Below are 13,272 nucleotides of genomic sequence, written 5' to 3'. Positions count from 1 at the left end.
CTATTCAAAATGAAGCACAGAAAGAAGAGTTTGTAAAACATGGAAAAAAGCATCAGTGAGCCGTAGGACAACTTCAACTTCAAGTGGTCTGACATACACGTTACCTGGAATCTCTGGAAAGGGGGAGGAACAGAAAAAATATCTGAAATGATTTCCCAAACTTGATGAAAACTAAAAACCACAGATCACCCCAAGAACCTATAGAAAATTATATCTAAGTTGATCACAGTGAAATTGCTCAAAACCAATAATAAAGAGGTAAATCTTAACAGTACCCCGGAAGGAAAGAAGACACATCAGATACAGAAAAACAAAAATGACAGCCAACTCCTCACCAGAAACAATGTAAGTGGGAGGAGGGTAAGGCAACATCTTCATGGGACGGAAAGAAAATTACCCACCCCAAAATTCTAAACTCAGCAAATAACATTTTTCAAAAAAAGAAGGTGAAATAAAGACATTTTCAGACATAAAACAGCAGAATGAGACAGGAAGAGAGTAAGTAATGAATGAGTGAATGAGTAAGAAATGAGTAATGAGACAGGAAAATGAGACAGGAAGTCCTTTAGGCAGAAGGAAAATGGCGTCCCATGAAAATCTGGGTCTTCGTAATGGAATGACGAACACTAGAAATGGCAATACACAGGTAAATAAGATTTTTAAGTGATTATTTAAATTTAACAGATGATTCATCTGAGCAAAAGTAATAATAAAATACTATGGTATTTATAATACATGTAATTGTGTTTTGTGTGAACTGACACTGAAGCCATTTCAAAGGAAAGGAGTCCAAAAATCTTTGAGCGACGACAGTAGACAGTCTTACAGGGGTAACCACCTCGAGAGTCCACACTGAGTTGCCTGCCGCTGCTCTGTGTGGATTGGTCTGGTTCTGGGTTTCGGTTTCAATCTCAAAGCCTCAGTGACCCTATGTGATCTGGCCCCTGCCTTGCTCTCCAGCTTCACCTCCTCCCGTTCTTTCCCTCATTCACTTTGTGTCTCCCCACTAAGCCCTCCCATTAATTCTTAGGACGGATCAAGGTTTCCCCCCAACTCTGCCTTTGATGGTTTGTTTTTCCTCCTAGAACACTTCTTCCCAGGCTCTTCTCATGATTCTCCAGATGACTGCCCTGCCAGTCTCCACTGAATTCACTGTAACCTGTTTTTGTTTTGTCTGCCCTTCAGTTTGTTTGTCCTCCCTATGGGAAGGTCTGTCTTGGTCATCATGATAGCCCAGCATCCAGGACAGCACCTGGCACACAAGAGGCTCTCAGTAAATACTTGCTTAATAAATGCCATTATGGTGCCATTTTTTACGAGGAGACCAATCACGGCACACTAAGAAAACACCTAGGATGCAAAGGTCCAGAAAGCCTTTCCTAGATCGTAACTTATTGTGATACAGTAGCAATCTTTTTTTCTTTTCTCTTCCAGGCTAATATAGTCATTTGTTACTAACAGTTGCTCAATCAATGTTTGTTGAATAAATATATGTTTGTTGAATCAATATTAGCTGGTGAAGGGTCAAAAATGTATAGTCTAAAGAAGTGGAGATTAATTTAAAATGTTCAATTTATCTTGAAATATTTGAAGGCTTCCTTCCACATATCAAACTAGTATCAGTTGGCTAAAGCTTCAGAAAGACAAATTTTGAGTTAATAATTTTACCACAACTAAAGCTTTTTAGCAATAAATTGACTATCCCATTAGTTTCCCATGATTGAACATACGCAAGAAGCTGAATGGTGTATCCATCAGAGACTCTGAAAAGAGTAGGCAAAGCTGATACAGGTCCACAGAGGAAGACAGGTGTTTAATTTCACTTACACAAAGGAATCAATCTCCAATATCACCTTTCATTCAATGTATTTATTCAACAGACATTGAGCAACTATTACCAACAAATGACTATATTCACCCTTATGAGACCAAAAAAAAAAAAAAAATGATTGCTACTCCATCTCAAAGAGCCAAGGTCTAGGAAGGAAAAAAAGACAATTATAATTCAAGAAAGAATGAGACAAGTGTAGCAAGCAAGGGACCGTGTGTTTAGTTCAAGGCTTCCCCTGCATCACTGATTTTGTTACATCTGAAAATAAACCCAGTCTATTTTTATGAAAGCTGCAAATAACTCCTAGGATCAAGGTACAGATTTTATGTAATACTTCTGATGACTGCTATAGGATCTGAATACAAAAAAAGGGGGGATACTTGAAGATGAGGAATTACCGTACTAGAATAGGAATTTCTCTTTTTAGTCATATCCAATCTAATAACTTTATCTACTAATATTTAAAAACTATATTATCTCTACCTCCAAAGACAACCTAAAATAGTGAAAATATTTTACTTGGAAAACTTCAAATTGGAAATGTAACATCCTCTCAAATTTCCTCCTGGTTTCCTTTTATTCACTTATCAACTATCGGGGGAAATAAGTCTAAACAGATGAAAAGTAGAATGCTTTTAAATTACCATTTTATACAGAAGATTTAAATGGACCAATTTAAATATTCACTAATCTCATTCCACATTCCAGGGAAGGGTCTCTTCCCCTAAGTACATGACTTTTTTAGCAAATCAATATATTTAACCAAAATAAATACTTGGATAGCAGAAGCATGCCAGATACCTAACCTGCATTCTAAAATTAAAATCCTCTAAATCCATCATGGTTCTTAAAATGAACATTTTTAACATAATAAAAATGCTGACAGCAGAAATAAAGCATTTAGCTTAAGAAGCAGAAAAAGCAATAAGCAATTGTATTTCTGAAAAAGGAAAACTTCAGCAAATTTATAAAGACCATAAAAAATAATTTTAGGAAAACTTGTGAGTGAAAAAAGGGCGTGATACAGAAGTTAAGTTGCCCGTTCATAGAAAATCAGTACAGCTACTTAACGTACCACAGTCTGAAGGCATTGGAGCTGCAGAAATGGAAAAGATAACAGGGGTATCAGAACCTGAAAATAAAAATGGGTATCTTCCAAACAAAGGATTTCCTTCTACTGGAAAATCTGGCAGGTCCTCTACGGTCATCTTCTAGAAAGCCACCTGGAGTCAGAAAGAGAAAAGGTGCTTCTATGTTATATGTGTATGCAACTTAGAACCATTGTCTCGATCACAAAAAATATTAATGTTCTTTAATGTCCAAACTACTGACATTTTCAACTTTAACCTTCAAGGATCTCGTTTGCAAAAGGAAAAAAAAAAATCCTTTTAGCAAACTGGTGTTTTTAAAAAGAAAACATGCTTTACACTGCCTCTTACCATAAGTAGCACATGTAATCTTTCTAGACAAAACTCAGGAGGAATAAAACATTAAGTTTAAACATTTACTTCCCAATAATAGATGACCTAATCTAAATGGGTGATGTCCTCTTCCTCATGGCCGGTTATCCCTTGTACGGGGATCTTCAACTTGGCACAATGCTGACACAGTTTACATCATTTGTCATCCAACAACTCATGCCATGAGTTCATATGAAAATAATCCAGCTGAAAATGTTTCTATTATTTTCTGATATCCAAGAAAACTTAACAAAAATTAACTGCGTTACTCTTACAAATTTAAGAGCTTACTGAGATTGTACACTTAACAATCTGCAAGGGTCTATTTTATCCTAGCTGCAGATGAAAGGCCGTGCCTTTTAAACCATGCGGCTTTTATGACCTCTTTTTCCTAGAAAATGTGTTTAGAATAAATTTGCTCTAAATTAGACTTGTGCTACACCCCCCCAGCCTACAGCTCAGAAATTATGTAGAAAGCACAGAAAATGCTTGCTAAGTAAAACTGAACTGTGAAGCTAAAAACCTTCCAATTTCTTTTGCATCAGATCTTTAAAATCTGAGATTGAAACCCTCTGTTTTATATATAAGCAGAAAATCATATTATAAAACCAGATAAAATGATTTTAGACTACTGCAGCAGGAATAATGAAGTAAAAACTAGTCATTAATTTACAGCTTAACTTAGTAGTAGATAATGCTCTGTTAGATGGTACTCAATGTGTGCTCTGTTTATACTGGGTTAACCAATTCTATATCTAACTTGTCTTTACCGTCACTGCCCCACTCCGAGAAATAAAGTCACTTTTCCAAACTGATTTCTTTTTAACTTGATACGTATATTTTCTAAATATTCATGTAATTGATAAAGAGTGGGATGTTTTCTTTTTTCTCAAAAAGTTTACATTTATAGTGACATGACTTACACATTAAATAATCTACTCCAGTTGTTTCTATCCTACAGGCATTCAAATTTTCTTGGATGCTAAAATTACTTGCCACCCAATATTTGAATCATTTTGACATTAACATTGCCACACACATAGTAAAATGACAAGGTCAAGGAGCTGGTGATAATCTTCCTCAAATACTATCAATTCCCAACAGTTCAGCATACCACAAAGACAGCCCTCCTTCTACACTGTAGTTCCTCCCTAATCCAGGATTTCTACTTGCTGGCCTGTACTTTCTTGGTAGTAAACTTGGGTAAATATTCTACAAAGGGTTTGAGGCATCTTTTTACATTAAGGAACATAAATAAAACTTTAAAATTGTCTATTAAGAAGCCACTATATAAAAGGTACTATTCTAGATGTTTCAGAGAAACAGATGATCCATGCTTGTGAAGTAGCTAATAATCTACCAGGGTGAATAAAATATCACTAATAACTATAAATAATGACACAAAATGGAATATGTTCCCCAACCTAAGTACCAGGAACATTTGCTATGGAACACTCTAAAAATCATCAAGGCTGCAGTGATGAAGGTATCACATGAGTGATGAAGGTATCACCCTGAAAGATGGACAGGCAGAGACTGAGGTAGAAATTTCAAAGGGGAGCATGTTAAAGGAACAGCAGGCTGAAAGTTCGGGTACAGCTAGGAAAATACAGGTGAAGACGTAATGGTTGGTTCTGGCTACTGCTGAGTTCTTAAAAGACCAAGCCACTTAATTCCATGGGCACTGGGTAACTACTATTTTTTTTTTTTTAAGGGAATGGCATCATTAAAGCTGTTTTAGGAAAGCTAATCAGACTAACATCACACTCTGGGATTCAGATGGTTTTTATAATGTTAATTCTTCAGCAAAGTGATAAAATGGCTATCTTTCTGAGTCAATTAAAAGGAACCACACAGTGGATATCTGAGTTGTCACCAGACCCCTGCGATCCAGTTGCCAGAAACCTTTTAAACTCTCCCACCTGAGACAGGTGCTGAGTGAGACAATTGATTTGGACCTTTTGAACTGAGACAATCGCCTGAAGACTATTCAAGTGGTGCCCTGGGTGTGCGGTTGTAGGAAGGTTTGATTTTCCTTTTCCAATTGTTGCCTCGGGGGGTGGGGGGGCGAGGTGACTTAATTGCTGGTATTTCTCCACAGCTGAGACTTCAACCCAGAGTAACTATTTCACTAGGGTCAGACAGAGACCAGCTGAAAACAAGACAGAACCACTTAGCCCCACCACACCAAACAGGTCCCCAGTTTCTCAGGCCATAGCACTGTATGGGTCCTGGACAAAGCTCCAGGGGAAAAATGAAATGGTGTAAAACAATATGGGGCGGAATCAGCGGAAAAACTCTGGTAACGTGAATAACCAGAATAGATCAACCCCCACCCACCCAAAGAAAGATATGGCAGATGTAACTGAAGATCCCATTCATAAACAGCTGGCTGAGATGTTAGAAATCGAATTCAGAATTTGGATTGCAAACAAGATTAATAGAATGGAGGAAAATTTGGAATTAAAAATTTGAGGAGCAATTCAAAAGCCGGAATGAGAAATTCAAAAGTTGTCTCAATAATTTAACAAATTTAAAGACAAAACCACCAAAGATTTTGACACACTGAAACAAGAATTTGCAGCCCTCAAAGATCAGAAATATGCAGTAGAATCTCTCAGTAACAGAGTGGAGCAACCAGAAGAAAGGATTTCTGACATTGAAGACAAAGCCTTTGAACTCTCCCAAACTGTCAAAGAGGAAGAGAAATGGAGAACAAAAAGGTATCATTCTCTCAGAGAGCTCTGGCATAATTCGAAGAAGGCTAATATCTGTCTCATTGGAATCCCTGAAAGTGATGAAGTGGCCTCACAAGGCACAAAGGCCTTTCTCCATAAAATTATGAAAGAGAATTTTCCAGACATGCCAAGAGATTCTGAAATTCAGATAGCAGACAGTTTCAGAACCCCAGCACGACTCAATCCAAATAAGACATACACCAGGCATATCATAATTAACTTCATTAAAGTTAATATGAAGGAGAAAATTCTGAAAGCAGCCAGACGTAAGAAATCCATTACCTACAAAGGGAAGAACATTAGAATGACTGCAGATCTCTCTGCTGAAACCTTTCAAGCCAGAAGAGGATGGTCATCGACTTTTAATCTCCTAAAGCAAAATAACTTTCAACCCTGGATCCTGTATCCAGCTAAACTGAGTTTCATTTATGATGGAGAAATTAAATTTAATGACATTCATATGTTGAAGAAATTTTCCATAACCAAACCAGCTCTTCTGGATATTCTCAGACCTATCCTCCATAATGACCAGCCCAATCCTCTACCACAAAAGTAAACTCACTCAGAAACTTTTGATCAAACTCCAACTTCCACAGTGGTGAAAGGATTAATAATGTGCACTGGACGTTCGAAAAACTCGATACCCAAAATTCTACCAGACTTATCAATATTCTCCATTAATGTGAATGGCTTAAACTGTCCTCTAAAGAGGCACTGGTTAGCTGACCAGATACAAAAATTCAGGCCAGATATTTGCTGCACACAAGAGTCACATCTTACCTTAAAAGATAAATATAGACTCAGGGTGAAAGGATGGTCATCCATATTTCAGGCAAATGGTAATCAGGAAAAAGCAGGTGTTGCAATTCTATTTTCAGACACAATAGGCTTTAAACCAACAAAAGTAAGGAAGGATAAGAATGGTCACTTCATACACAGCTATGATTTAATAAAAAAAAAAAGTTCACTTCATATTTGTTAAGGGTAATACTCAATATGATGAGATTTCAATTATTAATACTTATGCACCCAAGCAGAATGCACCTCAATTTATAAGAGAAACACTAACAGACATGAACAACTCGATTTCCTCCAGCTCCATTATAGTCAGAGATTTCAACACTCCTTTGGCAGTATTGGATCGATCCTCCAATAAGAAGCTGAGCAAACAAATTTTAGATTTAAACCTAGCCACCTAACATTTGGATTTAGCAGACATCTACAGAACATTTCATCCCAAAAAAACTGAATACACATACTTCTCATCAGCCCACGGAACATACTCCAAATCGATCACATCTTAGCTCACAAGTCTAACCTCAGTAAATTTAAAGGAACAGAAATTATTCCTTGCATCTTCTTGGACCACAATGGAATAAAATTTGAACTCAGTAACAACAGGGATCTGCATACTTATACAAAAACATGGAAGTTAAATATCCTTATGCTGAATGATAGCTGGGTCAGAGATGAGATTAAGAAGGAAATTGCCAAATTTTGGGAACAAAACAACAATGAAGACACGAATTATCAGAACCTCTGAGATACCGCAAATTTCCTAAGAGGGAAATTTATAGCACTGCAAGCCTTCCTCAAGAGAACGGAAAGAGGGAAAGTTAACAACTTCATAGGACATCTCAAGCAACTGGAAAAGGAAGAACATTCCAACCCCAAACCCAGTAGAAGAAAAGAAATAACCAAAATTAGAGCAGAATTAAATGAAATTGAAAACAAAAGAATTATACAACAGATCAATAAACCAAAAAGTTGGTTTTTTGAAAAGCTCAATAAAATAGATAAACCTTTGGCTAACCTAACCAGGAAAAAAAGAGTAAAATCTCTAATCTCATCAATCAGAAACAACAAAGACAAAATAACAACTGACTCCTCAGAAATTCAAAAAATCCTTAATGAATATTACAAGAAACTTTATTCTCAGAAATATGAGAATCTGAAGGAAATTGACCAATTCTTGGAAGTATGTCACCTTCCAAGACTTAACCAGAATCAAGTGGAAATGTTGAACAGGCCAATATCAAGTTCTGAAATAGCATCAACCATACAAAACCTCCCTAAAAAGAAAAGCCCGGGACCAGATGGCTTCACGTCAGAATTCTACCAAACCTTTGAAGAAGAACTAGTACCTATATTACCAAACCTCTTCCAAAATATAGAAAAAGAAGGAATATAACCCAACACATTCTACGAAGCAAACATCATCTTGATCCCCAAACCAGGGAAAGACCCAACAAGAAAAGAAAATTATAGACTAATATCACTAATGAATATTGATGCTAAAATACTCAATAATATCTTAACAAACAGAATCCAACAATACATCAAAAAAATTATACACCATGACCAAGTGGGATTTATCCCAGGGTCTCAAGGCTGGTTCAATCTATGTAAATCTATAAATGTAATTCAGCACATAAACTAAAAAATAAGGACCATATGATTCTTTCAATTGATGCAGAAAAAGCTTTTGATAATATCCAGCATCGCTTCATGATCAGAACACTTAAGAAAATTGGTATAGAAGGGACATTTCTTAAACTGATAGAGGCCATCTACAGCAAACCCACAGCCACTATCATATTCAATGGAGTTAAACTGAAATCATTTCCACTTAGATCAGGAACCAGGCAAGGTTGCCCATTGTCTCCATTGCTCTTTAACATTGTAATGGAAGTTTTAGCCATTGCAATTAGGGAAGAAAAGGCGATCAAGGGTATCCACATAGGGTCAGAAGAGATCAAACTTTCATTCTTTGCAGATGACATGATTGTATATCTGGAAAACACCAGGGATTCTACTACAAAACTTTTAGAAGGGATCAAGGAATACAGCAATGTCTCAGGCTACAAAATCAACACCCATAAATCTGTAGCCTTTATATATACCAACAATAACCAAGCCGAACAAACAGTCAAGGACTCTATTCCTTTAGCACAGTAGTGCCAAAGAAGATGAAATATTTGGGAGTATACCTAACAAAGGACGTGAAAGATCTCTACAAAGAGAACTATGAAACTTTAAGAAAAGAAATAGCTGAAGATGTTAACAAACGGAAAAACATACCATGCTCATGGCTGGGAAGAATCAACATTGTTAAAATGTCTATACTACCCAAAGCAATATATAATTTTAATGCAATTCCTATTAAAGCTCCATTGTCATATTTTAAAGATCTTGAGAAAATAATACTTCATTTTATATGGAATCAGAAAAAACTTCGAATAGCCAAAACATTACTCAGCAATAAAAACAGAGCAGGAGGAATCACGCTACCAGACCTGAGTCTGTACTATAAATCGATAGTGATCAAAACAGCATGGCATTAGCACAAAAACAGAGAAGTAGATGTCTGGAACAGAATAGAAAACCAAGAGATGAATCCAGCTACTTACCATTATTTGATCTTTGACAAGCCAATTAAAAACATTCAGTGGGGAAAAGATTCCCTATTTAACAAATGGTGCTAGGTAAACTGGCTGGCAACCTGTAGAAGATTGAAACTGGACCCACACCTTTCACCATTAACTAAGATAGACTCTCACTGGATAAAAGATTTAAACTTAAGACATGAAACTATAAAAATACTTGAAGAAAGTGCAGGGAAAACTCTAGAAGAAATCAGCCATATTTTATGAGGAGGACTCCCCAGGCAATTGAAGCAGTATCAAAACTAAAAAGCTTCTGCACAGCCAAGAACATAGTAAGTAAAGCAAGCAGACAGCCCTCAGAATGGGAGAAAATATTTGCAGGTTATACCTCCAATAAAGGTCTAATAACCAGAATCCACATAGAACTCAAATGTATTAGCAAGAAAAGAACACGTGATCCCATCTCAGGTTGGGCAAGGGACTTGAAGAGAAACTTCTCTAAAGAAGACAGACACACGATCTACAAACACATGAAAAAAAGCTCATCATCCTTAATCATCAGAGAAATGCAAATCAAAATTACTTTGAGATATCACCTAACCCCAGTAAGAGTAGCCCACATAACAAAATTCCAAAACCAGTGATGTTGGCATGGATGTGGGGGAAAGGGCACACTTCTACACTGCTGGTGGGAATGCACACTAATACGTTCCTTCTGGAAGGATGTTTGGAGAATACTTAGAGACCTAAAAATAGACCTGCCATTCGATCCTATAATTCCTTTACTAGGTTTATACCCAGAAGACCAAAAGTCACAATATAACAAAGACATCTGTACCAGAATGTTTATTGCAGCCCAATTCATAATTGCTAAGTCATGGAAGAAGCCCAAGTGCCCATAGACCCACAATGGACTAGCAAATTGTGGTACATGTATACCATGGAATATTACGCAGCCTTAAAGAAAGATGGAGATTTTACCTCTTTCATGTTTACATAGATGGAGCTGGAACATATTCTTCTTAGCAAAGTATCTCAGGAATGGAAGAAAAAGTATCCAATGTACTCAGCCCTACTATGAAGCTAAATTGTGGCTTTCACATGAATGCTATAGCCCAACTATGGCACAAAACTATGGGGAGGGGGCCAAGGAAGGGAAAGGGAGTGGGGAGGCTCGGGTAGAGGGAGGGTGATGGGTGGTGCACACCTACGGTGCATCTTGGAATGGGTACAGGCGAAACTTACTAAAGGCAGAATACAAATGTCTACATACAATAACTAGGAAAATACCATGAAGGCTGCGTTGAACAGTTTGATGGGAATGTTTCAGATTGTATATGAAACCTGCACAGTGTACCCCTTGATTGCACTAATGTACACAGCTATGATTTAACAATAAAAAAAATAAGGGAACCACAAAGTGACCTCCCTTTGGGTCGGGGGGGCTAACCCTACACCTAAAGGGTAGGTTAAAAAAAAATTTTTTTAAGTGATCCCCAGAGCATCTTTGATTTCCTCATACACTATCAAGAGTTAAAGATTAAAAACTGTATCTTACCCAACTACCATTTCCCACAGGAGCTAGAACAGTGTCTTACACATATTTAACAAACATTCAAATCCTAGACCCAAGGTGGAAAGATCATTCACACAACAAGATGTAACCAACTTCGTTATTATACTTCAAGTCCAGAGAAGCTAGCACACCACCCCATCAACGTAGTGAACGCTGCATTTTGAGTCTTCACTGCATTTTTCTCTTCTCCCATTTCCTTTCCTTCATGAAAAATCAAATATTCTATCATTTATCCCACCAAAGAAAACCATACACCTCTACAAATTTACATACGGTCTCAGAATCATTCCTTAAAAGCAATTTCTAGATATGAAAACCAATGACACTAAGAATCTTGATCAAATGTAGAGGTATTGTCTGAGTTGAGTAAAAACTTTTATTCCAAATCCTACTGTGTCTAACAGGTGATAACTGATTATATAAAGTAACCCTAACCTAAAAAGTCAGTCCTAATTATGTACAGAACAGATGCCCATGATACTTAACAACAGCTGAAATCAAATTCCCCAAACTTTGATTTAAATAGAAATTCCATCCTACTCTACCACCCCAAAGTTAGCTCTGAGCAAAAGTGTGTTGGAACATGGCTTCTGTATCTCATGGTTTTTCAAGGATCTCTTGTCCTTGCCTTAACACAGAGAAGCAGTAAGGGGGGCTGTTCGCTGATGTCTTCAGAGTGGTTCAGAGCTTCACTGAGGCCTAAAGAACCCTTTGGATTTATCTGAGATAGGATTCAAGAGCAGCAGCTGAGACCCTAAGAGCACAGCTAGGAGACCCAAGCTGTGTCCACATTAGCTGGAATCATGACACACTTTCATTCTTCCTGTAGTGCTCTGTCATGAGTCTCATTTTTATATTCCAAATGAAGTAACATAACCAAATAAGCATTTAAAGTGTATCTCCAATGATCTTTTAATTTGCTACCTATATAACATCTGTTCAATCACTAAATAGGTATTTACTGTATTGGACACTTAGTGGGAGGCCCTAGAGAGGATATAAAAAGATAACTGCCCTCAAGAAGTTCATTTATGCATCCAACAAATATTGAATGTTACTTACTAAATCCTAAGCTGTGCATAGCAAAGGCAAAACAAAACACAGAGAGAGAGAGAGAGAAATCAGATATGCCTTTGCCCTCATTAGAGTGCAGCCTAGGGGTGGATTTCTAGAAGCAAGTCACAACTATTGTACAATAGTAATAAGTGCCTTTACTAAGGAGAGCAGGGTCCTATACAGACTCAAGAGGGTCATTGAAGGCCTCTTGGGGACTAATTATATAAAGCTGTGATGTCTGACCAGGGAGCTATTAGCTGCATGTGACTAAATTAAAAATGCAATTCTTAGCCCAGGCACCATGACTCAAACCTGTAATTCTAGCACTGTGGGAGGCCAAGACAGGAACATCACTGGAGCTCAGGAGTTCAAGACCAGCCTGAGCAACAGCAAGACCCAGCTCTACTAAAAATAGAAAAATTAGCCCGGTGACAGGGAGAGTGCCTGTAGGCCTGTAGCCTACTTAGGAGGCTGAAGAAGGATCACTTGAACCCAGGAGTGTGAGGTTGCTGTGAACTAGGCTAACACCATTGCACTCTAGCCTGGGCAACTGAGTAAGACTCTGTCTCAAAAAAAAAAAACCAAAATCAGTTCTTCCCTTGCTCCAGCCCCACTCAAGCTCTCAAAAGCTGTAAGTGGCTAGTGCTACCAGGTTGTACAATGCAAAACAAACACTTCTCCAGTCTCAGAAAATTCTACTGAATAGCACTAAAGGAGAACTGCACAGCTCATTCTCCAGATAATAACATACAGATGTGTGAAACAAGAAACAAAAGCTAACACACTACAGTAAGCCCATAAGCAGCACAGTTAATTAAAGATAATTAACAAGGGAACAAAGCCAGATGTTTGAAGATTTATACAGAGTGAAAGAGTGGAGCTGATTTTATAACCTAAAGACCACTAGTTTCAAACATGTTTCAACCTGGAGTTGTTACAAGTTGTTACAATAAAAAGACAACATACAAAATACCACTTTTTTAAAGGCATTGCTGGTTAATATTGTATCCAGTAAATCCAAAATGTCTGAAATAAATCCTACAAATAGTAAACCGTGTGCTAAATATCCTACAAAATAGAAATAAACACATTCTATGCATTTCCAGATTCAGTCTTACCGTCCAGGTGGCCCATATCAAATGGAAGCATTTTAAAAATGCATCATATTTACGATAGCAAAATAAGACGGTTCTGGAACACGAAAATGTAAAAAGTTGGAGTTCTG

General features: G+C 37.3%; 1 protein-coding gene across 8 annotated transcripts in view; it reads right to left on the bottom strand.

Moving 5' to 3' along the window:
• The window catches only part of CLIP4 (CAP-Gly domain containing linker protein family member 4), a 79,371-nt gene that overhangs the window by 49,701 nt on the left and 16,398 nt on the right, over positions 1–13,272 (bottom strand). For all 8 annotated transcript variants that reach the window (XM_053588730.1, XM_053588727.1, XM_053588731.1 and 5 more), the window contains exon 2: positions 2,907–3,054. In XM_053588730.1, the coding sequence (XP_053444705.1) occupies positions 2,907–3,039 (133 nt within the window). In that variant the 5' untranslated portion in view covers positions 3,040–3,054. The remainder of the gene's footprint in view (positions 1–2,906; positions 3,055–13,272) is intronic.

This window comes from Nycticebus coucang, chromosome 4, assembly GCF_027406575.1.
Source record: "Nycticebus coucang isolate mNycCou1 chromosome 4, mNycCou1.pri, whole genome shotgun sequence".
In the NCBI taxonomy this organism is placed as follows: domain Eukaryota; kingdom Metazoa; phylum Chordata; class Mammalia; order Primates; family Lorisidae; genus Nycticebus; species Nycticebus coucang.
The sequence above is the reverse complement of the archived record's forward strand: the minus strand, read 5'-3'. Positions and strand labels throughout refer to the sequence as shown.